The sequence below is a fragment of the Phyllobates terribilis genome, unplaced genomic scaffold (genome assembly GCF_046119375.1).
Source record: "Phyllobates terribilis strain yellow unplaced genomic scaffold, ASM4611937v1 Scaffold_2__4_contigs__length_985480577, whole genome shotgun sequence".
Classification (NCBI taxonomy): Eukaryota; Metazoa; Chordata; class Amphibia; order Anura; family Dendrobatidae; genus Phyllobates; species Phyllobates terribilis.
Genome location: NW_027362762.1, coordinates 984,410,856 through 984,438,091, shown reverse-complemented (window position 1 = coordinate 984,438,091; position 27,236 = coordinate 984,410,856). Strand labels below are relative to the sequence as shown.

The 27,236-nt window shown below is 49.3% G+C and overlaps 1 protein-coding gene across 1 annotated transcript in view; it reads left to right on the top strand.

The window, feature by feature from the left end:
• SLC37A1 (solute carrier family 37 member 1) overlaps window positions 1-27,164 on the top strand; it is a 147,446-nt gene extending 120,282 nt beyond the window's left edge. The window contains exon 20 of the mRNA XM_073668824.1: window positions 22,297-27,164. Within this exon, the coding sequence (XP_073524925.1) occupies window positions 22,297-22,312 (16 nt within the window). The 3' untranslated portion in view covers window positions 22,313-27,164. The remainder of the gene's footprint in view (window positions 1-22,296) is intronic.
• Window positions 27,165-27,236: the final 72 nt, after the last annotated feature.

Genomic DNA, 27,236 nt, shown 5'->3' with positions numbered 1-27,236 from the left:
CAAACGCTTCTACCTGGCGGGAAAACCGCATTTAAAATCCGCATGCACCATCCGCATGCACAATCCGCATGCGTTTTTCCTGCCAGGGAGAAGCGTATAAAATATGCTTCATTTCTGCAACGTGGGCACTTAGCCTAAAACAAAATAGAATAGGGGCGCTAATGGTGCTGTTACCCAATGAAACAATGGTTGAATAATAAAAAGGACGCTCACCTTGTCGTGTTGTGATGATGCACAACACATATAAGAGCTAATGTGGAGAGCTGCAGATAACACCAACCCTAGCAGGTTTCCAAAATGTATCAATGAACCGATGTAGAAGAAAGGTGTCTAAATGTCCGTGCTCCTCCACATACAAAGATGATCTCGTGTCCGATGGATAGATGTAAGAATTGTATTAAATAAAAGCCACATTCAAACGCGTTTCGTGGACGTCCTGTCCGCTTCCTCAGTATACAGACTTCTCTAGTGCAGCTTAAATACAAACATGCATGAAAAAAAAATAATTTTTTTTCTTCCTTCCCCCATGCAACGGCCAATATGTTGCATATTATTAGCATAGTGGTAAGTGAACATAAAAACACATATAATCACAGATATATTAAAATATTATGTGTGTATATATAATATATATGTATCATATATATATACAGTATATACACACATAGTATTTTAATATATACGAAACGCATTTGAATGTGGCTTTTATTTAATACAATTCTTACATCTATCCATTGGACACGAGATCATCATTGTATGCGGAGGAGCGCGGACATTTAGACACCTTTCTTCTATATTGGTTCATTAATACATCAAGTAGTTTTGAGGCATAGGGGAGAAGTGATATGGGGCGGTAGTTTGTCAGGGAGGATGGGTCAAGGGAGGCCTTTTTGAGGATGGGTGTGATCGAGGCATGTTTGAAGCATGAGGGGAAGACACCAGTTGTTAGTGACAGGTTGAAGAGGTGGGTAAGGGTTGGGATGAAGACTGTAGTAAGGTTAAGGATGAGGTGGCATGGGATTGGTTTAAGTTCACAGATAGTGAGATGTGATTTGGAGAGTAAAGAGGAAAGTTGATCTTCCATAATGGCGGAGAAGCTGGTTTTGGAGGGGGAAGGTTAAGTAGATATGAGGAGGGGCTGTGGGGACTTTGACAACATCAGGCAAAGCTTTTGCCTAATCTTCTGCTTGATGAAAGAGGAAAAGTCTTCAGCTGAGATGAGAGGAGAGGGAGGAGGTGCTGGGGGACGTAGGAGAGAATTGAAAGTACTAAATAGCTGTTTAAGGCTGTGAGACAGGAAGGATATGAGAGATAAGTATGTTTGTTTTTCTGCATTGAGTGTGGACTTGAAAGTAGTGAGGGACTGTTTGATTGCAATGAAGTGATCGTTGGAGTGGGACCTTTTCCATCTCTGTTAATCAACTCTGGTGGCCCGTCTCAGGTCTTTAGTCAGGCTGGTGTGCCAGGGTTGCCTGTTGATTGTGCGAGCTTTGGTATGTGTGAGAGGGGCAACTGATTTGAGAGCTGCAGTTGAGGTGTGAAGGAAAGTTTGATACTAATGAAAAGATCATGTATGTATGAAAGTTTGTTGCAGACAGAGCGAGCGTTCCATAGAGCTCCTGTTAGAGGGACTGGGTGTAGGGGTATAAAGTTAGAAAGGTTGCAAAAATTAGTAATATATTGTGGATGAGAGGTAGAAGTGACTGTAGGGATGGGGTGAGGATGACGAGGATTTGTAGAGATATTGCCTGCAGTGAGAAAGTGTTAGTAGGTGGGCGTGGGAGAGCGTATGAGGTGGCTGTCTGTTTGGAGACAAAGGATTGTATGTTGAGGAACAGGTCTGGATGGAGGGAGAGATGACCAGCTCCTTACTAGGTGTAGGGATTACTGGAGTTAGTAGGAAGTGAAGGAATATAGGGGTAATAGTGAAAACAAACAGGAACATTGTTTACTTAGACTGTGTATCCAGTTACCTTCTGGTATAATTCATAGCTGTACACTTATATGGTGCGCAGCAGATTGACGTCTAGTATATGTAATGTCCACAATATAATTTCTAACAAATGTATTCAGGTGTGAAACAAAGGGGAGTGGCCTGTGCACATCTTCATCAGATAATTAGGGCTGAGCCAGATGCAGGATATATCACAGGATGGAAAAGCTGAGTGATGTACAAGTGATTACAGGGAGAGAAGAGAAATCACAGGATGGAAAAGCTGAGTGATGTACAAGTGATTACAGGGAGAGGAGAGAAATCACAGGAGGGAAAAGCTGAGTGATGTACAAGTGATTACAGGGAGAGGAGAGAAATCACAGGAGGGAAAAGCTGAGTGATGTACAAGTGATTACAGGGAGAGGAGAGAAATCACAGGAGGGAAAAGCTGAGTGATGTACAAGTGATTACAGGGAGAGGAGAGAAATCACAGGAGGGAAAAGCTGAGTGATGTACAAGTGATTACAGGGAGAGGAGAGAAATCACAGGAGGGAAAAGCTGAGTGATGTACAAGTGATTACAGGGAGAGGAGAGAAATCACAGGAGGGAAAAGCTGAGTGATGTACAAGTGATTACAGGGAGAGGAGAGAAATCACAGGAGGGAAAAGCTGAGTGATGTACAAGTGATTACAGGGAGAGGAGAGAAATCACAGGAGGGAAAAGCTGAGTGATGTACAAGTGATTACAGGGAGAGGAGAGAAATCACAGGAGGGAAAAGCTGAGTGATGTACAAGTGATTACAGGGAGAGGAGAGAAATCACAGGAGGGAAAAGCTGAGTGATGTACAAGTGATTACAGGGAGAGGAGAGAAATCACAGGAGGGAAAAGCTGAGTGATGTACAAGTGATTACAGGGAGCAGAGGAGAGAAATCACAGGAGGGAAAAGCTGAGTGATGTACAAGTGATTACAGGGAGAGGAGAGAAATCACAGGATGGAAAAGCTGAGTGATGTACAAGTGATTACAGGGAGAGGAGAGAAATCACAGGAGGGAAAAGCTGAGTGATGTACAGGTGATTACAGTGAGAGGAGAGAAATCACAGGATGGAAAAGCTGAGTGATGTACAAGTGATTACAGGGAGAGGAGAGAAATCACAGGAGGGAAAAGCTGAGTGATGTACAAGTGATTACAGGGAGAGGAGAGAAATCACAGGATGGAAAAGCTGAGTGATGTACAAGTGATTACAGGGAGAAGAGGAGAGAAATCACAGGAGGGAAAAGCTGAGTGATGTACAAGTGATTACAGGGAGAGGAGCGAAATCACAGGATGGAAAAGCTGAGTGATGTACAAGTGATTACAGGGAGAAGAGGAGAGAAATCACAGGAGGGAAAAGCTGAGTGATGTACAAGTGATTACAGGCAGCAGAGGAGAGAAATCACAGGAGGGAAAAGCTGAGTGATGTACAAGTGATTACAGGGAGAGGAGAGAAATCACAGGATGGAAAAGCTGAGTGATGTACAAGTGATTACAGGGAGAGGAGAGAAATCATAGGAGGGAAAAGCTGAGTGATGTACAAGTGATTACAGGGAGAAGAGGAGAGAAATCACGGGATGGAAAAGCTGAGTGATGTACAAGTGATTACAGGGAGAGGAGAGAAATCACAGGATGGAAAAGCTGAGTGATGTACAAGTGATTACAGGGAGCAGAGGAGAGAAATCACAGGAGGGAAAAGCTGAGTGATGTACAAGTGACTACAGGGAGAGGAGAGAAATCACAGGAGGGAAAAGCTGAGTGATGTACAAGTGATTACAGGGAGGAGAGAAATCACAGGAGGGAAAAGCTGAGTGATGTACAAGTGACTACAGGGAGAGGAGAGAAATCACAGAAGGGAAAAGCTGAGTGATGTACAAGTGATTACAGGGAGGAGAGAAATCACAGGAGGGAAAAGCTGAGTGATGTACAAGTGATTACAGGGAGAGGAGAGAAATCACAGGAGGGAAAAGCTGAGTGATGTACAAGTGATTACAGGGAGCAGAGGAGAGAAATCACAGGAGGGAAAAGCTGAATGATGTACAAGTGATTACAGGGAGCAGAGGAGAGCAATCACAGGAGGGAAAAGCTGAGTGATGTACAAGTACTTACAGGGAGAGGAGAGAAATCACAGGAGGGAAAAGCTGAGTGATGTACAAGTAATTACAGGGAGGAGAGAAATCACAGGATGGAAAAGCTGAGTGATGTACAAGTGATTACAGGGAGAGGAGAGAAATCACAGGAGGGAAAAGCTGAGTGATGTACAAGTGATTACAGGGAGAGGAGAGATCACAGGATGGAAAAGCTGAGTGATGTACAAGTGATTACAGGGAGAAGAGGAGAGAAATCACGGGATGGAAAAGCTGAGTGATGTACAAGTGATTACAGGGAGAGGAGAGAAATCACAGGATGGAAAAGCTGAGTGATGTACAAGTGATTACAGGGAGCAGAGGAGAGAAATCACAGGAGGGAAAAGCTGAGTGATGTACAAGTGATTACAGGGAGAGGAGAGAAATCACAGGATGGAAAAGCTGAGTGATGTACAAGTGATTACAGGGAGAGGAGAGAAATCACAGGAGGGAAAAGCTGAGTGATGTACAAGTGAATACAGGGAGAGGAGAGAAATCACAGGAGGGAAAAGCTGAGTGATGTACAAGTGATTACAGGGAGAGGAGAGAAATCACAGGATGGAAAAGCTGAGTGATGTACAAGTGATTACAGGGAGAAGAGGAGAGAAATCACAGGAGGGAAAAGCTGAGTGATGTACAAGTGATTATGACGCGCCCCTGGGCCTGTGTCGTGCTGCGTTGCGCACGCGGGAGCCTACCCGGAGCCGGATCAGTGGAGGGTTGTAGTCTCGTGGCGGTGACCCGGTCCGTGCCCAGGGAGTCAAACTAGACGGCAGTCTATTAGTAGTAAATAGTTGAGGACTACGCCACCCGTTGAGTGCAGCCAGGGAGCTGCTGCTGCAGGGCAGACCGCTGAGGCCGGTGGTAGGATTGTGCAGCGTGATAGTATAACCCCCAACGGGAGGGGTATGGCCTCAGGGCAGCCGACGTGGATGATGGGGGTAGCAGGAACCACTCAGAGACGGTACGGTGTAGTTCAGGGTCTTTACTGGTAACAACGACAGACCCTCCCGGAGTACTTGCTAGCAAACGGGGCCTGGTCAGTCTTTGAGCAGATGGGATCTCCCCTGGCCAGGCGTAGTTGTAGGCCTCCCAAACTGACTGTACTCTTCTGGCTACCTTGCTAGAAGCTGATGTAAGTAGCCCACGTCCCTGAGTGTACCGTGTGGTGCTCACCCGTATGGCCGGTGACTCGGGGCCTTCTAATGGCTTCCGCTCCACGATGGCGGTGCTGGTCCCACGCGTGTGACCGTGCCTTCGGGCTTCTGGGCCAGAGGACCTGAAATCCCCTGCCTGACGGATTCTGCTGCTGGGTAGGAGTTAGTCCCCACAGCCTCGGACTCCGGGTCCGGTAAAGAATCTTCTTAGTCAGGGCGAACTCTGCAGCTGCCAGCCCCTGACTCCTTGTAACTCTGCTGTTTCCTATGCTGCTTCTTGTCTCCACTCTCCTTGTCTCACTCACCCTGCCTCAGCCCCGGGTTTATACAGGGGAAGTTCTTCCCCTCCCAAGACTGGGCAGGAGGTGTGGCATGCACAGGATCCCTGACCAAAGGACCTCCCACCTGCTCTCAGACATAACATTACATTACTGTGGAAAACCAGACCCCTGGGGTGCCACATTCCCCCCTAGTGAAATTTAGTACTCCGGGACTAAACACATTTAGAAAAACATAACAAGGCAAAAAACATTAATAATACAATAAGAAAACATATAAAGATGGTTACGGCGTGTCCGCAACCGGGTGCAGTCTCTGAAAGAAGCAAGGTGTCCATTTCACCAACACAGGGAGACGTAACCAGGTAGGGGTCTGTCCTACCCCGAGTCCTTAACAGTCTCTAGTCCATCCTGGGTTACGCTCCAACTATGTACAAGGATTCCCGGTAAATCCACCAAGGTTTCCTAAAAACAACTGGAAACACAAAATTATACACAAGCAACAATACACAGATAAACATAAATAAAACTATTTTTACACTTCAAATTCTCCAGCGTGCGGGTAACTGGCCTCTAGTGGCCCTAGTGGACCTACGGAGCTGACTGTCTGGCCCTGAACTACAGGGTGTAGGAGCTGTCAAGGGTAAACTGGGCAGCTGTCTACCGGCTCTTTGTCTCACTAGGGGTACGGCAGGCTCACTATAAGCAGAGGGTTGATTCTCCTGTTCTACTCGTGTGGAGTCTTCTGCCTCCTGGACCGGCTGTTCTTCCAGCTCTACCCGTTGCTCCGTTGGTTCTTGGGATGATGGTTGGAGGAAGGTGAGTACGGGTACCACAACTGCACCATTGACTTGAGTCCAAGACCGAGGGAAGTCCCCGAGCACGGTACTAACCATATCTTCCCTTTCTCCCACGGGTCGATGGTCTTCTTGTTCCTCTTCAGGGTTCCTCAGTTGTTCGGGACACTTCTTCAGGTGGTCCCGGGACACAATGGCTGTGGTTTCCCCTCCGTCTTTACTGATGGTACAGACCTTCGGGTTCTCGTGGCTTGAGGGCAGTACGGTGTACGGGTCCTTCTCCCACTGGTCATCCAACTTGTGGAGCCGTCTTTTCCTCTTCAAGACCTGCTCTCCGGGTACCAGGGGAACAGCGGGAGCATACTGGTTGTAAGTCTTCTCTTGTCTTTCCCTAGCCTGACAGAGACTTCGCTCCACGCTCTCTTGTACTCTCCGGTACTGCTGCTGCCTCTCTGTGTCCCAGTCTGTTTCTGGTGAAGTGTCCTCAGGTGTCAGGACTCCCATTTCCAGGTCAACAGGTAACTTACCAGGTCTCGCCCTCATTAGGTAAGCCGGGGTACAGTTGGTGGAACCTACCGGGATGTGGTTGTATAGGTCCACCAGATCGGGCAACTTCTCAGGCCACAGACTGCGTTCTTCCAGGGGCAATGTTTTTAGAAGATCCATTACCACCTGGTTCATTTTTTCACAAAGTCCATTAGTTTGCGGATGGTAGGGTGTCGTCCTTATCTTCCGGCAGCCATACAGATTGCAGAATTCCTGGAAGACCTCCGCTTCAAAGGCAGGTCCCTGGTCCGTCAGCACTTGGTCCGGGTACCCGTGTGGACGGCAGAAGTGCTGCTGGAAGGCTCTAGCTGCTGTTTGAGCCGTTAAGTCCTTGACGGGGACGACAACCAAGAACCGGGAGTAATGATCCACGATGGTTAACGCGTAGACGTAGCCACTTCTGCTTGGGGTCAGTTTTACATGATCCAAGGCTACCAGTTCCAACGGTTGCCGGGTGACGATGGACTGCAGGGGAGTCTTCTGGCTGGCCCGGTCCTTCCTTCTCAGATTGCACGGGCCACAGTCTCTGCACCACTTCTCGATGGTTCCCCTCATGCCTACCCAGTGGAACCGCTCGCGCAGCAGGAACTCCAGCTTTTTCCACCCGAAGTGTCCAGCTCCGTCGTGGTATGCCTCCATCACCATGGCTGCGTCTCTTCGTGGCACCACTACTTGCCAGAGTAGTTCATGCGTCCGGGAGTTGACCATTCTGCGGCACAACTTCCCCTTGTAAAGGAATAGTCGACTCTTCTCCGCCCATAGTTGTTTGGCTTCCTCCGGAGCGTCTGGTTCAAGGCGAGCCTCCGGCCGAGTCAGCATCTCCTTCACTAGTCGGACGGCAGGGTCGCTGTCTTGCGTTTCCGCCCAGTTGTAGTGGGGTAAGGGGTTCAACGTAGCAGCCTGCTTACCCCTTACCCGGTGGGAATACTGGATAGTCCCATGACGGTGGAATGCAGGGAGTTCAACTTCTTCCAGTCCCTCCGGATCTTCTCCTTCGTCCGGCAGGTTGGGCATCCTGGACAGGGCATCCGCGTTAGTATTGGAGCGTCCTGCCCGGTATTTGATTGTGAACTCGTAGTTGGACAGACGGGCCATCCACCTCTGCTCCAGGGCACCGAGTCTTGCCGTGTCCAGGTGTATCAACGGGTTGTTATCCGTGTATACGGTGAACCGGGAAGAAGCGAGGTAATGCCTAAAGCGCTCGGTGACTGCCCATACCACGGCCAGGAACTCTAACTTAAATGAGCTGTAATTCTCGGGGTTCCTTTCGGTGGGTCGCAGTTTTCGGCTGGCATAGGAGATTACTCGTTCTCTCCCCTGCTGAATCTGGGACAGTACGGCTCCTAGCCCGATGTTACTGGCGTCGGTGTAGAGGATGAAGGGCTGGCTATAGTCCGGGTACGCCAAGATTTCATCCCCCGTGAGGGCCATCTTCAGCTGGCGGAAGGACTCCTCTTCTAGCTCCTCCCATTTGAAGGGCGGCTTCTGGTTCTTGGCCTTCCGGGACTGGCCTATCAGGAGGTCCTGCATAGGCGCTGCCTTTTTGGTGAAACCGGGAATAAACCTTCGGTAGTAGCCTACCAACCCTAGGAACTGCCGCACTTCTTTTACGCTGGAGGGGCTTGGCCATCCCTTAATTGCGGTGATCTTATCGGGGTCGGGAGCCACTCCGTCAGCGCTCACCACGTGTCCCAGGTATTGCACCTTTGGTTTCAGGAGGTGACACTTGGAGGGTTTCACCTTTAGGCCGTAACTCGCCAGAGCTTCGAACACCTCCGCCAGGTGTTTCAGGTGGTCCTCATAAGTTTTGGAGTATACGATGACATCGTCCAGGTACAACAGGACCGTCTCAAAGTTTCTGTGGCCCAGACAGCACTCCATTAATCGTTGGAAGGTTCCTGGGGCGTTGCAGAGTCCGAATGGCATGCAGGTGAACTCGCTAAGTCCCATCGGGGTGGTGAATGCGGTCTTCTCCCGGTCCGCCTCTGCTACAGGAACCTGCCAGTACCCGCTAGTGAGATCCAAGGTAGAGTAGAAGTTAGCAGATCTTAAAGCAGCCAATGACTCCTCTATCCTTGGTAAGGGGTACGCATCCTTGTGTGTGATACGGTTGATTTTCCGGTAATCTACACACATCCTCATGGTGTTGTCTTTCTTTTTGACTAAAACTAGTGGGGCTGCCCAGGGGCTACAGCTATCCCGGATTACCCCAGCCTCCTTCATGTCTCGAAGCATCCCCTTGGCGTGTTGGTAGTGTGCAGGGGGTACGGGTCGATACCTCTCTTTTATGGGAGGATGATCTCCCGTGGGGATGCGGTGTTCTACCCCCTTGACCCGCCCAAAGTCTAACGGGTGTTTACTAAACACTCTCTCATACTCTTGAACCACCCGATAGACTCCTTGTTTCTGATGTGAGGGAGTGGAATCAGTACCCAAATGTAGTTGCTGACACCAGTCCTCCATGTCTTTCTTAGAGCCGTTACCTTCCTCCGGGTGAGATGGAGGCAAGGGTTCCACAGATTGTATAGAATTTTGATTAGTGGTATATAATTTGGCTAGCGTGGCATACCGGGGCAGGTACACTTCCCTCTCCCCGATATTTATTATGCGAATGGGCACCCTCCCATGGCGTACATTGACCACCCCCCGTGCTGTCATAATTGTTGGCCTACTGTCTGAGTAAACTGGTTCCACCATTGCCTGGTAATCTCTTCCTCTCAGACCAATAGCTGCCCGGCACCAAATCATCATTTCACTTTTTGGGGGCATGGCAATAGGAAAAGGGTCACACATTCTTACGCTACCAATCTCACCGCCGGAGAGTTCCACTTGTTGCCGTTGCATCAGTGCCCGGATCTCTTTCTGGAGCACCCGCTGCTCGCCGGAGCTGGCGTTCTTGGCAACCTGCTGTAAAAGGAAAATCACCTCTGCAAGACAATTTTCAATTACGTTAGTTCCCAGAGTTATTTTTGGGTGACTCTCATGTTTATCAATATCTACAATGATCAGTCCCTGTGCGGCCAGTTCGACTCTACCGATTTTGAGGGCCACCTCTTTAAATCCGATCTGTGGCACGGGCTGGCCATTGCTGGCGATGATACTCAAGTCGTCGTCAGGGTAGTGGGTAATATCCGAGTCATTCCAGTACTGCTTGAAGAGCACGTACGGGATGGTGGTGACCTGTGACCCGGTATCCAGTAGGGCACTCATGGGAATGCCATCCAGTACCACAGGCAAGACTGGACGTCCTCCCACATATCTGTCGCGCCAGTTCGATGGGCCTGGTGATCTTTTTCCTGGGGGTTGGCCCTCTACCCCAGGTTGTGCCCGTTTAAAGAACAGTACCTTTCCATATGTCCGGATTGATTGCAGCGGCGGCAGATGGGTCGTCCGTCCTCGCTGTATCGGTCACTGGGTCTTCCTCTGGCCGGTGGGGTCCTCCTTGGTCGACGCCACGGGATGTCCTCCGGTCCGGATGCCAGCTGGATCTTCCCTGGGGTGGAAACCTGTAAAGACTGCACAGTTCGGGTTAGCGCAGCAACGCTCTTAGCTAGCTCTTGGACCTGATGGTGTAGGTCTGGAGCCGGGTCATTGTCCAAAGCCTGCGCATCAGCTCCCACAGGCCCTGCTGACAAGGGCGCCGCCTCCTGGTAGTAAGTGGTAGTGGGGCGTCTGTGGGTCACAACGCCACCTGGTGCCGGTTCTCGGAGCACCCGGATGGCTCTGTCCTTGAACTGTGCAAAGTCCAGATGGGGATCCTGTAAGGCCATTGCCCGCAACTGGGTTCGGTGGGCATTGCAATATAAACCCTCTATAAATTGTTCAGTCAACAGCCTGTCCTCGTTTCCCACCCCATCAGGGTCGGTCTGCTTTATGGCCCTCAGGGCCTCTTGTAGGTTTAGTGCATAGTCCCTTATACTCTCATGCGCTCGCTGCTTGCACCCGTAGAATCTAAGCTTAATCTCGGCTGAGGTGCGGGTATCAAAGGTGTCCTTCAGCCGGGTTAGTATCCCTGCGACAGTCTTCCTCCCAGGTGGCCAGGATTTTACTTCCCTTTTGGCTGCCCCGGTTAGTTGGGCCACCAGGATGCTCACTTTTTGCTCTTCTGTGAGGGGGTACACCTGGAAGAGGCTATCCAGCTTTTCTCTAAAGTCATGCAGGGTATGTGACTCCCCTGAGTACTGGGGTAGCCAGGCTGCTCCCGGGATATAGGGCATGGTGAAGGGCATAACTGCAGCAGCGGTAGCGCTGGCGGGGGTTGGGGCAGTGAAGCTCTCCTCCGTATCCGACATCTTCCTCCCCCTTAGTGGACCGTGGCCTACCTTGCGATGATCCTCTTCCGTAGGCCGCGGCTCCGCAGTGGATCGTCAGGGTTGAGGACCTTCCGTCGCGCTCCTGTGACGTCGGCGTCTGCTGGGCTCCTTCCAGGACCTTACGCAACGTCCGGACGTGAGGCGGGGCTTCAGTTCTCGCGCGCTTTCAGAGTCCACGCCCCTCTTCTTCCCGCGCGGCGTCCCCAAGATGGCGTCCAACGGCGGGAAAACTCCACGGATGGCGGGAAGAAGGCCGAAGATGGCGCCGGATGGCGGGAAACTTCACCGATGGCGGGAAGAAGGTAGAAGATGGCGCCGGATGGCGGGAAACCTCCACGGATAGCGGGAATCTTCACCACTGGTAAGTTTGAACAGTCTTTGCTTTTCAGGCACGCAGTACCCGGTGGTTGCGGGCACGAGATCCTGCCGACTACGCCAAAGTTGACGCGCCCCTGGGCCTGTGTCGCGCTGCGTTGCGCACGCGGGAGCCTACCCGGAGCCGGATCAGTGGAGGGTTGTAGTCTCGTGGCGGTGACCCGGTCCGTGCCCAGGGAGTCAAACTAGACGGCAGTCTATTAGTAGTAAATAGTTGAGGACTACGCCACCCGTTGAGTGCAGCCAGGGAGCTGCTGCTGCAGGGCAGACCGCTGAGGCCGGTGGTAGGATTGTGCAGCGTGATAGTATAACCCCCAACGGGAGGGGTATGGCCTCAGGGCAGCCGACGTGGATGATGGGGGTAGCAGGAACCACTCAGAGACGGTACGGTGTAGTTCAGGGTCTTTACTGGTAACAACGACAGACCCTCCCGGAGTACTTGCTAGCAAACGGGGCCTGGTCAGTCTTTGAGCAGATGGGATCTCCCCTGGCCAGGCGTAGTTGGAGGCCTCCCAAACTGACTGTACTCTTCTGGCTACCTTGCTAGAAGCTGATGTAAGTAGCCCACGTCCCTGAGTGTACCGTGTGGTGCTCACCCGTATGGCCGGTGACTCGGGGCCTTCTAATGGCTTCCGCTCCACGATGGCGGTGCTGGTCCCACGCGTGTGACCGTGCCTTCGGGCTTCTGGGCCAGAGGACCTGAAATCCCCTGCCTGACGGATTCTGCTGCTGGGTAGGAGTTAGTCCCCACAGCCTCGGACTCCGGGTCCGGTAAAGAATCTTCTTAGTCAGGGCGAACTCTGCAGCTGCCAGCCCCTGACTCCTTGTAACTCTGCTGTTTCCTATGCTGCTTCTTGTCTCCACTCTCCTTGTCTCACTCACCCTGCCTCAGCCCCGGGTTTATACAGGGGAAGTTCTTCCCCTCCCAAGACTGGGCAGGAGGTGTGGCATGCACAGGATCCCTGACCAAAGGACCTCCCACCTGCTCTCAGACATAACATTACATTACTGTGGAAAACCAGACCCCTGGGGTGCCACAATTACAGGGAGAGGAGAGAAATCACAGGAGGGAAAAGCTGAGTGATGTGATTGGATAAACATATTGACCGGCGATGCTTATAGATGGTGCAGTCTGTATACATCATATAAATTTCTGGTATTCATGGCTGTATACTTAGTGTTGTAACATCTGCTGTGCACCATACAATATATATCAGCACATGTAACGTATATTTATATTAGAACATTCAATGGACGAGGTCTTTCTTTTTACAGGAACATATTATCCACAAGATGGATACAAACGACTGAAATGACAATTTTATTCAGATATGCTACAAATTTGGTTTCTAATAGACAAGGTGTAAGGGGTAACGTTTCTCCTTGTGGAGAGTGACATACCTGCTCTGGCATGTCAAGGTGAAGAGGCAATTTGCATGTTACTAATCTACAATTTCTTTGTAATAATTAATCTAATAATTCCACATTTTTGGCTCCATATAATTTAATCCAGAAATAATATTAATTTGTTTTTTTTCCTTAAATCCATGTAGAGAAAGCACGTTCACAAAAATAATTATTAACTTATTAAGGAGGTCTAGAAAAAGGAAAAAAAATAAGAAAATAAAGGATTATACTTTTCTTGCAAAATGATTAAAGGGAACCTGTCAGCAGGATTTTGCTCAGTAAACTCCAGGCAGTGTCATGTTGGGGCTGCTGCACTGATTAATGATACCTGCGGTGAAGAAATCCTGTGGTTCTTGTGTAATCAGTGTTTGCAGTTGTGAGTTAATGACCTGCTCCTGCTCCAGGGCCGGACTGTACTCCAGGGCTTATCCTTGTGCAATAGGCCTGATTAGCAAGTAAAGACCACAGGTATGTTCCTCATCATAGAGACAGTCAGAGAGACAGAAGAGACACAGCCAGAGAGACAGAAGAGACACAGCCAGAGAGACAGAAGAGACACAGCCAGAGAGACAGAAGAGACACAGCCAGAGAGACAGAAGAGACACAGCCAGAGAGACACAGCTAGTGCGCTGTGGAAAATTTTGGTCACGCCCCTGGCCACACCCCAATCCATGCCCATTTACCATTTCTTTCTCCCCTGGCAGGAGGAGTTGTCAGACGGGCGCTGGTAATTAGGGGCATTCAGCAGACACCCAAGGCTGCTGGGTGCGGACAGAAATCCAGGACTGTCCGCTGTATCTAGGACAGTTGGGAATAGAGATGAGCGGATGGATTCCTGGATCTCAGGTCCAGATCAGTGCTACCTGGCGGCTGGACAGGAGGCCGTGAATCTCTAACCTTCCGGCGTCCCCACCCGGGGCAGTGTAACATCTGTGCGTTCTTCTCATCTCTCGTTGTGGATTATTTTTTGTTCTTTCATTCACAGTCGGAGCGGCCAGAACTTTTTCATCTTTATGTAGCTTCACTATACGACATCTTGCTTTTTTGTGTCTGTAACGCCGTGTTCACATGTCCCAATCCTGATATGCATGGCCCCCTCATCCGCAATCCTGGTATGCATGGACCCCTCATCCGCAATCCTGGTATGCATGGCCCCCTCATCCGCAATCCTGGTATGCATGGCCCCCTCATCCTGGTATGCATGGCCCCCTCATCCGCAATCCGGGTATGCATGGCTCCCTCATCCCTCATCCTGGTTAGCATGGCACCCCTCATCCCCAATCCTGGTATGCATGGCTCCCTCATCCCCAATCCTGTTATGCATGGCTCCATCATCCGCAATTCTGGTATGCATGGCCCCCTCATCCGCAATCCTGGTATGCATGGCTCCATCATCCCCAATCCTGGTATGCATGGCCCCCTCATCCCCCAATCCTGGTATGCATGGCCCCCTCATCCTTCATCCTGGTATGCATGGCACCCCTCATTCCCAATCCTGGTATGCATGGCCCTCTTATCCCTCATCCAGGTATGCATGGCACCCCTCATCCCCATTCCTGGTATGCATAGCCTCCTCATCCCCAATCCTGGTATGCGTAGCCTCCTCATCCCCAATCCTGGTATGCGTAGCCTCCTCATTCCCCAATCCTGGTATGCATGGACCCCTCATCCCCCAATCCTGATATGCATGGCCCCCTCATCCCCCAATCCTGATATGCATGGCCCCCTTATCCCTCATCCTGGTATGCATGGTCCCCTCATTCCAATCCTGGTATGCATGGCCCCCCTCATCCCCAATCCTAGTATGCATGGCCCCCCTCATCCCCAATCCTGGTATGCATGGCACCCCTCATCCCCAATCCTGGTATGCATGGCACCCCTCATCCCCAATCCTGGTATGCATGGCACCCCTCATCCCCAATCCTGGTATGCATGGCACCCCTCATCCCCAATCCTGGTATGCATGGCACCCCTCATCCCCAATCCTGGTATGCATGGCACCCCTCATCCCCAATCCTGGTATGCATGGCACCCCCTCATCCCCAATCCTGGTATGCATGGCACCCCCTCATCCCCAATCCTGGTATGCATGGCACCCCCTCATCCCCAATCCTGGTATGCATGGCACCCCCTCATCCCCAATCCTGGTATGCATGGCACCCCCTCATCCCCAATCCTGGTAAGCATGGCACCCCCTCATCTCCAATCCTGGTATGCATGGCACCCCCTCATCCCCAATCCTGGTATGCATGGCCCCCTCATCCCCAATCCTGGTATGCAGGGCACCCGTCATCCTCAGTCCTGGTATGCAGGGCACCCGTCATTCCCAGTCCTGGTATGCATGGCACCCCTCATCCCCATCCTGGTATGCATGGCCCCCTCATCCCCAATCCTGGTATGCAGGGCACCCATCATCCTCAGTCCTGGTATGCATGGCCCCCTCATCCCCCCCATCCTGGTATGCCAGCAACAGCTCACCTCCGCATCTGAGCAGTGCATGACATAACTGCCATGTACCCTCATATGCTGATGTGAGTTGTGGGGATATTCACTCCTCTCCATGCCAGAACTATGGACATGGCTCAGCGATCCTGTGTGCCCGCTTCTAAAGAGAATGAATATTCAATCTTCTCCACGCCCATGGTAGTGGAGAAGAGTGAATATTCATTCTCTCTAATAGCGGGCACAGAGGAGTGCTGAGCCGCAGCAGGAGCCGGCGGAAGCGATTGACAGTGTGCGCTATTAAGGAGAATGAATATTCACTCCTCTCCACTCCCATGGGCATGGAGAAGTGAATATTCATTTTCTTTAGCAGCCGGCACACGTGGTAGTTGCAGCAGCTGTGTGATTCGCTTCACATCGGGGAGACGATTCCACACGTAGCTCCCGTATTATCAGACAAGTCTGCGACCAGGAGCCATAGACTTCACGGCCATTCCCTCTCATTGTATAGAGGTCATACGGCCGCACAATGAAAGTATCAAGTAATAGAAGAATTACTGTGCGGAGAAGAGGAGGAATATGAAAGAAATCCTCTTCTGCAGAGATAGAGAGGTGTATTGGATCCACACATTGGATCCACACATTGGATTAAATAGAGATTATCACATCCATCATTTTGCATGGGATGTATAATCCTTTATTCTCTTTCTTCTCCGTTTTATAGACCTCCCAAATACGTTAATTATTATTTTTGTGGATGCGTTTTCTCTACATGGAAAAAAGCAAATGGATATTTATTCGGTCTCCCATGACAGCACCACGTGAGAGAGAGAGGATCCGCCCATCAAGGACAGGAAACCTACAGGTTCAAAAGGGTGGCCCTCTCTGCCCGCCTCAGTTTAGGTTTCCTGTCCATGATGGGAGACCTCGCAGGCTTACCTGCAGAAGATGGACTCCTGTCCCAGAGAGGGCCACAGCAGGTGGTTGGAGCCGGTCCGTCCCTGTCCTCTGGAGACACCACGGTAGGGCTCAGTGGGGCGCCTCCGTGAGCGTTGCGGCGGGCGCGACATCGCCTCACGGGGAGGTAGATGTCCGCCAGGTGTGGGGCCGCTAGCAGGCTTCCTCCCCCCGCTACAATTTGCAGGAGATCCAGGTCGCGCCGGCGGGGCACATGACAGGCGCGACCTACTGACGTGACTTCCGGTGCGCCGGGCAGGAAGTCCCTGTGACGTCACCGGAAGGGGCGGAGCTCGTTTGAATTTTGCGCGCGAGCAGCTGAACGCCGGGGGATTAAGGACCTGGCGGCGAGGAGCCCACCTGGAACCCACCTGGCCACCTGGGGAGGAAGACCAAGGAGCAGGTAACGCCCTCCTGGGTAAAAAAAAAAAATAAAAAAAAAAAAAAGAGCACACACCCACACATGGTACCGGTATGGCCAGTATATAAAGGGTCTGGTAACATACAGAGGTGCTTCCCAGCCCATTCTTACACTGTAGTTATGGAAGATTCACAAGAGCTGTCACCTAGTCAACAATATCTGCTGCAGGAGCAGCCCTCTGGGGAGCCCTCACAACTAGTGGCGCAGCGCCATTCCCGGCTAGGGTCTGGTCGTTCAGCTGCAAGAGCTGTCACTAAGAGCAGGAAGGACGGTTCGGTGCGGCGTGATTCCTCGCCATGCATGCTGGATTCCTCTGCTTCAACGGTACCGAAGGCTCTGTGGGGTGAGTGGGATCTTCGTGAAAGTTCTACTAATGTTTCCTCCTTCTTTCTATCTATAACTTTCTTTTAGAGCAAGAAGTGTTCCTCGAAATCCAAGCACAGAGAATGTGCCTTATGCAGCTGTCCACTCCCTGATTCATATAGCAAGAGGTTATGCCAGCTTTGTATTAGCAAAATGATGTCGGAGGAAACCCCAGATTTTTCCCTAGGCCTAAGAACTTTAATAAGGGAAGAAATAGGCAAAGCATTGCAGGGTTCAGAGTCTGGGCATATTCCTCAAGAAACCCAGCCGGGTTCAGACTCTGAACTATCGGTCGCCTCCTCCTCCGCCTTCTCTTCCTCTGACAGTGAGCCAGATAGACAGTGCTTTCTCCTGAAGGAGGTCGATGCCCTAGTAAAAGCCGTCCGATCTACAATGGGGATAGTGGACACGAGGGCAGAGAAGTCAGCTGAGGATGTTATGTTTGGTGGTCTGGGGCTAAAGAAAAGATGGGTCTTTCCGGTAAATTCAAAGGTGAAAGACCTCATTGATAAGGAGTGGAGGAAACCTGACAAGAAGGGTAGTGTTCCTCCATCCTTTAAAAGGAAATATCCATTTGAGGATGCTATGTGTTCCTCCTGGTTAAAAGCACCCAAGCTGGATGTTGCTGTTACCAAAGCAGCGAAAAGAACTTCCCTCCCGTTCGATGATATGGGTTCATTGAGAGACCCCCTAGACAGACGGGCTGATACTTTCTTGAAAGGGGCATGGGAGACAGCTGCGGGAGCACTGAGACCAACAGTAGCCGCTACCTGCACGTCCAGAGCCCTGATGGTGTGGCTTGAACAGCTAGACAGTCAGTTGAAGGATGGGACTTCTAGGAAAGACATTATTTCTTCCCTTCCACTGGTTCAGGGGGCGGCAGCTTTTCTTGCGGATGCATCTGTGGACTCAGTAAGGTTGGCAGCAAAATCAGCAGCACTGTCAAATGCGGCTCGGCGAGCCTTGTGGATTAAATGCTGGCCAGGGGATTTACAGACTAAATCCAGACTGTGCACAATCCCGTGCGAAGGAGAATACCTCTTTGGTCAGACCATGGATGACTTATTGGAGAAAGCTGGGGACCCTAAGAGGGGGTTTCCATCAGTACTTCTACCCTTCTTTAAGAGATCGTTCCGGAAGAGGAAATTTTTCCGGAAGAGATATTTCAGGGAGCAAAACAAGTCTGACGAAAGGGGTCGAAAAGGTAGAGGTCTACTCTTTGGTCCGTCTCCAAAAATTGAGCAGAAGCCAGGGGATACACAATCAGCCCATGTGGGAGGGAGATTGTCATTTTTTGTCCCAGCTTGGGAGCAGATTTCTCATAGTAATTGGATTTTAAGCCTGATTATGTATGGTCTTAAATTTCAATTTAAAGCTTTTCCTCACAAGATTCATGGTTGTTCCCTCCAGTTCTTCCCCAGAACGCCAGGCTGCCCTCGTTTCGGAAGTACAAACCCTAATAAGAAAGCACGTCCTGATTGAGGTTCCGGAGGCTGAAAAGGGTCTTGGTTTCTACTCCCCGCTCTTCTTGGTTCCGAAACCGGATGGAAGTTTCAAGACAATCTGAAATCTGAAATCCCTGAATAATTTCCTTAAAATACGTACCTTTAAAATGGAGTCTTTAAAATCTGTAATAAAGTTACTTTTTCCCCACTGCTATATGGTAGTGCTCGATCTCAAAGATGCGTATTACCATATCCCAATTCATAGTGACTATCAGAAATACTTGAGGCTGGCCATTGAAATTGACGGGGTGGTTAAACATTTTCAATACACTGCACTCCCCTTCGGTTTAGCTATAGCCCCGCGAGTTTTTACTAAAGTAATGGCGGAAGTTATGGCCCATGTAAGAGAAAGGGACATTCTAATTATCCTTTACCTGGATGATCTCCTGATAGTGGGGAACTCGTTGGTTCAGTGCGAGACCCACCTGCGGGAGACCATGTCAGTCTTAAAGAGCTTGGGGTGGTTTCTAAATTTAGAAAAGTCTAGACTATCTCCACTCAAGGTACAACAATATCTGGGGGTCATATTAGATTCCAGGAAACAGCTATGTTGTCTTCCAGAAGAAAAAATTGATAGAATCCGGGGGTTGGTAGCACAGTGTATACGTAAACCTTCTATGTCACTCCGTAAGGCCATGTCACTATTGGGTACCTTCACCTCCACTTTTCCTGCGGTTCGTTGGTCACAATTACATTCAAGAGCTTTTCAGTGGGATGTGTTGTACAATAACGCAGCTTTAGAGGGGCATCTAGACCGTGAGTTTACGCTAGGTCCTCGTGCCATAAGGTCCCTTCGTTGGTGGTTGCGACAAGACAATCTTGCTAAAGGGGTTCCCTGGGAATGTAGTCCAGCTGCAGTCTTGTCCACTGATGCAAGTGCTACAGGTTGGGGAGCTCACTTTGAAGGGAAATTAGTGCAGAGAACCTGGTCAAGCAGTGAGCGACAGTTGTCATCAAATGTTAAGGAGCTTCTGGCGGTGCAGCATGCGTTCAACAAGTTCCTTATATATTTACAGGGCCAGCATGTCCGTATACTCTCGGACAATCAAGTCACGGTAGCTTACATAAACCACCAAGGGGGAACCCGCTCAAGAAACTTGATGAGGGTAGCGAACGCACTTCTGCTGAAAGCCGAAGATCATTGTCCCTCTCTTTCGGCTACTCATCTAAAAGGGAAGGAAAACATCACAGCGGATTTCCTCAGCCGTACTTCCGTAAACGAGGGAGAGTGGTCCCTAAATACACAAATATTCTCCAGAATCGTAGAAATGTGGGGCCTTCCGACTGTGGACTTATTCGCAACATGAGCCAATCGGAAAGTGGAAAATTTTTGTTCCTTAGACCCCAGAGAAGAACCCCTGGCAGTGGACGCCTTCATGGTTCCCTGGAGATTTCCTCTGGCATATGCCTTCCCTCCCATGATCCTGCTCCCAGCGGTGATAAGAAAGATCAGGGCAGACCGGGCCAGAGTGATACTCATATGCCCCTTTTGGCCCAAAAGACCGTGGTTTCCTTGTCTCCGGAAGATGTCCATATCAGATCCCTGGGTTCTTCCGGAGATTCCGGACCTCCTCACTCAGGGGCCACTTTCCCATCCTCCAACCCCGAGTCTACATTTGACGGCGTGGAATTTGAGAGGGTGTTATTGACCAACAAAGGATTTCCCGCAAATATAGTGAATACTCTCCTGGCTAGCAGAAAACCTGTTACCACCCGTATTTATGCCAGGACCTGGAGGAAGTTTCTGTCCTTTGCAGAAGTTAAGGTGGAGGAAGGGCCCCATATTGGGAAAATTCTGGAATTTCTGCAGCGGGGCTTAGAATTGGGTCTCACTACCAGTACCTTGAAAGTACAGGTGTCGGCGTTGGGAGCTTTATTTTCTTCCAATATTGCAGATAACTATTGGATAGCCCGTTTTATAAAAGCTTCTTTTAGGTGTAGACCCATTACCAAAGTAAAGATGTCTCCCTGGGATTTGAATTTTGTATTAGATGCCTTGACCAGTCCTCCTTTTGAGCCACTAGATTTAGTCTCCCCCAAAATTATTTTCCTAAAGACGGTCCTGTTAGTAGCCCTAACTTCAGCCAGGAGAGTCAGTGACCTACAGGCCCTTTCAATATGCCCTCCATTTACGCAAATTCTGGACGATAGGATTATATTAAAACCTGATCCAGCCTTTCTTCCTAAAGTGGCCACTCGATTCCATAGAACCCAGGAGATAGTTCTCCCGACTTTTTGCTTCCCGTCCAAAAATCAAAAGGAGGAGAGGCTTCACACTTTAGACGTTAGGAGGTGCGTACTAAAGTACTTAGAAGTATCACGTGGCTTTAGAAAGGATAAGTCCCTATTTATATGCTATCAGGGGGCTAGAAAGGGTTGTAAGGCCTCAAAGGCTACAATCGCTATTTGGATCAAGGAGGCCATTTCCCTCGCATACTCCTCAGGGGATAAAGAGATACCGGAGGGATTGAGGGCGCATTCTACCAGAGCGGTATCAACCTCCTGGGCGGAGAAGACAGGGCTTTCCATTGAGGAAATTTGTAAGGCTGCCACCTGGTCTTCTCCCTCTACTTTCTATAGGCACTATAGATTGGATCTGGGTGGCTCTGCAGATCTCACTTTCGGGAGAAGGGTGCTTCAAGCTGTGGTCCCTCCCTAATTTCCTTCGTCTCTGTAATTCTCTCACGTGGTGCTGTCATGGGAGACCGAATAAAGCCTTAGTTACTTACCGGTAACGGGATTTTTCGGAGCCCATGACAGCACCCGTATATTCCCTCCCTTCACTGGTGTTGTGCACTCCCATAGAGTAGATTTCTTTTTGTGCACCCTTGCTGGAAATTGATGAAAAGTAATGTACTTAATGTGATTATGTTTTGTTATAACTAACCTTGGCGGTACTCTCATGCTCTGTTAACTAAACTGAGGCGGGAAGAGAGGGCCACCCTTTTTAACCTGTAGGTTTCCTGTCCTTGATGGGCGGATCCTCTCTCTCTCACGTGATGCTGTCATGGGCTCCGAAAAATCCCGTTACCGGTAAGTAACTAAGGCTTTCTGGATTAAACTATTTGGAGCCAAGAATGTGGAATTATTAAATTAATTATTACAAAGAACTTGTAGATTAGTAGCCAAATTTGTAGAATATCTGAATAAAATTGTAATTTCAGTCGTTTGTATCCATCTTGCGGACAATATGTTCCTGTAAAGAGAAAGACCTCGTCCATTGAATGTTCGAATATGAATATATCTTGCATGTACTGATTGTGTTGTAACATTATTTCTTGTTTGGGTTTTTATTTTTTTGATATAGTGAATGGGATTATTACTAAATACCTTTTCCCGTGTATAATCGATATATTTTCTGTGTGTTTTTCTTATTTAACATGGTGATGCCATTTCCCGTGTGTTCTATAGAAATGTATCCCTATTACCCTGCTCCATTATTGATGACAGCAGGGGATGGGCTGTAACGTCGGAGATTTGGGTTTCCGTATCTGCATTATATGAACCTCAATGTATGCGAGTGCCAGGACAGAAAACCAAGTGCCGACCCACTGTTTTTCTTTTTATTTCTTTCCATTGTAAGGTTTAGTCCTCATCGATCATTCACTCGCTTGTCCAGTTCATAGTTTATTTTTATTTTGAAGGTGGAAGGAACATTAAGAGGAGGATGAATCCCATGGTCCACACGATGAAGATCTGGCACCATGGACCAGTGACTACCAGTATAGTGTCCACACCGTCTCCTCATTGCTGACCAAGATCTGTCCGTGGATCCTATACGTGTCTTATGTATTGTTTGTCTATGTTTGTCACTAGTTACATAATGAGAATTGCCCGATGTCCCCCTTCATGGGTGAAGCCTGTATGTTGGTGCCTGTGCCTCTACAGCTCTGCATTGCGGAGTTATATTACAAGGAGAATGACTTCTATGGCATCTGAGGAATACAGGAGAAAACCTCTGGATGGCGTCATAGGCACAAAAGCAGGGTGCGCCATATCCATGGGAGGTTGTGTCAGAAGTAACGTGCTATGAGGTTTTAGGCTTGGCTGGTCCTTGTCCTTCTATGTTATGTACGATATGAAGTATATATGTGACTGACGTCATTACCTCAGGAGATATTCCCCTGTATGTATGAAGACTTGGTGGCATCTGCTGATGGACGCATCCGTCATGTATGAAGACGTGACGTATCTTCTGATGGACGCATCCATTATGCGTGTAAGAAGATGTGGTGGTATCTACTGATGGCCTCCTCTGTCCTGCATGTAGGGAGACATGCAGTGATATCTGCTGATGGATGCATCCATGTGTGTGTGTGTGTGTGTGTGTGTGTGTGTGTGTGTGTGTGTGTGTGTGTGTGAGAAGATGTGGTGGTATCTGCTGATGGTCTCCTCTGTTCCTCTTCCCTGTATGTAGGGAGACATGTGATGGTATCTACTGATGGCCTCCTCTGTCCTGTATGTATGGAGACATGTGGTGGTATCTGCTGATGGATGCATCCATTGTGTGTGTAAGATGTGGTGGTATCTACTGATGGCCTCCTCTGTCCTGTATGTATGGAGACATGTGGTGATATCTGCTGATGGACGCATCCATGTGTTTGTGTAAGATGTGGTGGTATCTGCTGATGGCCTCCTCTTCCCTGTATGTATGGAGACATGTGGTGGTATCTGCTGATGAACGCATCCATTGTGTGTGAGAAGATGTGGTGGTATCTGCTGATGGTCTTCTCTGTTCCTCTTCCCCTTATGTATGGAGACATGTGGTGGTATCTGCTGATGAACGCATCCATTGTGTGTGAGAAGATGTGGTGTTATCTGCTGATGGTCTCCTCTGTTCCTCTTCCCTGTATGTATGGAGACATGTGGTGGTATCTGCTGATGGACGCATGCATTGTGCGTGTAAGATGTGGTGGTATCTGCTGATGGCCTCCTCTTCCCTGTATGTATGGAGACATGTGGTGGTATCTGCTGATGAACGTATCCATTGTGCGTGTAAGAAGATATGGTGGTATCTACTGATGGCCTCCTCTGTCCTGTATGTAGGGAGACATGCAGTGATATCTGCTGATGGACGCATCCATGTGTGTGTGTGTGTGTGTGTGTGTGATGTGGTGATATCTGCTGATGGTCTCCTCTGTTCCTCTTCCCTGTATGTATGGAGACATGTGATGGTATCTGCTGATGGACGCATCCATTGTGTGTGTAAGATGTGGTGGTATCTGCTGATGGCCTCCTCTTCCACGTATGTATGGAGACATGTGGTGGTATCTGCTAATGAACGTATCCATTGTGCGTGTAAGAAGATGTGGTGGTATCTACTGATGGCCTCCTCTGTCCTGTATGTAGGGAGACATGCAGTGATATCTGCTGATGGATGCATCCGTCATGTGTTAATACGATGGTATCTGTTGATGGGCACCTCCATCCCGTGTGTAGTGAGAAATGTACTTGTACCTGCTGGTGGACAAGTTTTCGTCGTGTATGAAGACATGTGACGGTATCTTCTGAAGGACGTTTCCATACGGTACGTGCGGTGGTGGTTGCTGGTGGATGCATCCCTCTCATGCTTACAATGGCGTGTGGTGGTTTCTGCTGAAGGACATGGTGGCAATTCATGGATATGTCAATCCCATGTTCGGTGGTAGCTGCTGATGGATGCGTCTGTTTTGTATATATGTGCACAAGATATGAGGTCAAACAGTTTGTATACATTGTGTAGTGTGTGTGTGTGGTTGATGTCATTACCTCAGGGAATATTCCTCCATCCTCATCGATTAACCTCCTGCATCTGCCGAGTTACATGTCCGTCTTGTATGTCCATGAGATGTAAGGTCAAACGTTGTGTATTTATTATATTTCTATATGACTTGTATATTTTCTGACCTCACCAACACGAGTGCATCCCATCCTGTAATACGGTGCTATTATCACACAGAGGGATGTATTCTCCAGGATCTCTGTCCTCAGCTTGTGGGGGAGAAATCCTAGATATATGGCGTCTCATAGAGCGCACTGATATTGTTACACGTCTCTCTATGGGTTGTGTATATTCTGTATGATACAATAACACTGCAGCTGTGTTTAAACGAGCGTGTCCTGGCCTGTTATATTGCACTAGTGACACCATATCGATGTTTCCTCCAGTCTAAAGAACTGCATTTTTAGACCAAGCTTAAAACTGGATATCGGTAATTAATTGAATTGTTTGGCGTAGTACATTCCAGAGAATTAGCGCAGCTTGCAAGAAGTCTGAGACTGGAGTGTGAGGTTCAGATTATTATGGATGTTAGTCTTGGGTCAATACCAGAACGAAGGGCACGGGAAGGGTGGTAGACAGAGATGGGGGAGGAGATGTAGGGTGGTGCAGCACTGTGGAGAGAACAGGTAGGGTAATAAACAGTGATGAGGAGATGTAGGGTGGTACAGCACTGTGGAGAGGATGAGTAGGGTAATAAACAGCGATGAGGAGGAGATGTAGGGCGGTGCAGCACTGTGGAGAGGATGGATAAGGTGGTAGATGAGGAGGAGATGTAGGGTGGTAGATGAGGAGGAGATGTAGGGCGGTGCAGCACTGTGGCGAGGATGGGTAGGGTGGTAGAGGAGGAGGAGATATAGGGCGGTGCAGCACTGTGGAGAGGACAGGTACATGTGGAGGAGATGTAGGACGGTGTAGCACTGTGGAGAGAACGGGTAGGGTGGTGGACAGAGATGGGATACAGCATTGGAGGGCTTTGTGGGTGAGAGTGATGAGTTTATATCGAATGGGCAACCAGTGCAATGACTGACACAGGACAGAGGCATCGGTGTAGCGGTTGGCGAGGAATATGATCCTGGCTGCCGCATTCAGGACAGATTGGAGAGGGGAGAGTTTAGAAAGAGGGAGACTGATTTGTAGAGAGTTGCAGTAGTCCAGAAAAGAATGAATAAGAGCGACAGTAAGAGGTTTTGTGGAGTCAAAGGTAAGAAAAGGTCGAATTCTAGAGATGTTGAGGTGCAGGTGACTTAAGTGATTGGATGTGGGGAGTGAAGGAAAGAACTGAATCAAATATGACCCTAAGACACTGGTCATGTTGCTGGAGAGTTATGGTGGAACCACACACTGAAATGGCAATATTGGGTTTGAGAAGGTTAGTAGATGGAGGAAGCACAAGGAGTTCAGTATTTGACAGGCTCCATTTTAGACAGAGGGAGGACCTGATGTTAGAGACAGCGGATAGACAGTCACTGGTATCTGTAGTAATTCCGGGCTGATGTCAGGAGATGAGGTCTATAATTGGGTGCCATCACCATGAAGATGGTACTGAAGACCAAATCTACTAATTGTTTATCCAATAGGGGTAGTGTACAAGGAGGAGAGGAGGGGGCCTAGGACGGAGCCCTGAGGAACCCCAACAGTAAGAGGAGGGTACCTAGGACTGAACCCTGAGGAACCCCGACAATAAGAGGAGGGGGCCTAGGACTGATCCGTGAAGAACCCCAACAGTTAGGTGAAGAGGAGCCGGCAAAAAATGCAGTAAAGGCGCAGTCAGAGAGGTAGGAGGAGAACCAGGAGAGAACGGTGTCCTTGAGGCCCACAGAGCGGAGCATAGTGAGGAGGAGCTGGTGATCCACAGTGTCGAATGCTGCAGAGAGATCCAGAAGAATCAGCAGAGAGCAGTGACCTTTGGATTTGGCTGTAAATAGATCTTTAGAAATTTTAGTGAGGGCAGTTTCAGTAGAGTGTAACTAGTGGAAACCGGATTGTAAAGGGTCGAGAAGAGAGGAAGAGCGTTATCTGAGAGATGGCGGATTAGACGGGAGTGGACCAAGCGTTCCAGGAGTTTAGAGCTGAAGGGAGATTAGAGACCGAGCTGTAATTAGCAGTGCAGTTGCTGCCAGATACTGAGTGGTGCGGTCTCCATAGTATGATTTGTATCACGCATCTTCTGATATTATACATGGCCCCATTGATTTGCAGTTGCACCGTATTCGGGTTATTGGTGACACTCGTGTAGGTTCGGCCAGAGGCAGATTACTGACGTGCACAATAAGAAGGATTTCTGTGTCCTGTGAGCTGAGCGCCGGATTGGAGAATGGGGCACAGTCACTAATACTGTCGTAACAGACAGTGGAAATGTCTGAAGTCCTAAATAATCCTAGTAATGCGCGCTGTGGAATTGGGCACACTGAAGTTCCACCTTAACCCCAATATTTTACACAATTTGCACTAAAACACCGGCGCACAACTGCGCCGCACCCTCTCTCCAGATGAACGTTCAGCGCAGCGTTGTGTTTAAACTAATATGTCTGTCTAGAAAATTTGCACTATAATTGTGCTCAGCCACCGCAGTAAATGTGACCGGGGCGCACAACCGTTCTAATCTGTATGTTACATTCAGCGGTGGCTGGCGATGGTGTCACCGCTGCTTTCAGGACTGTATCTGTATATGAAGGTTTGTATCTCCTGTACGTTACTCACATGAGATATCTGTATACCACTGTTATCCCCAATAAAGTCACTGACCCATCACCTGAATCTCTGGCGCCCTCCTCTGTACCGCTTCTGTCTCTCATGGGCACCTTCTGCACATTTCCTTCATTT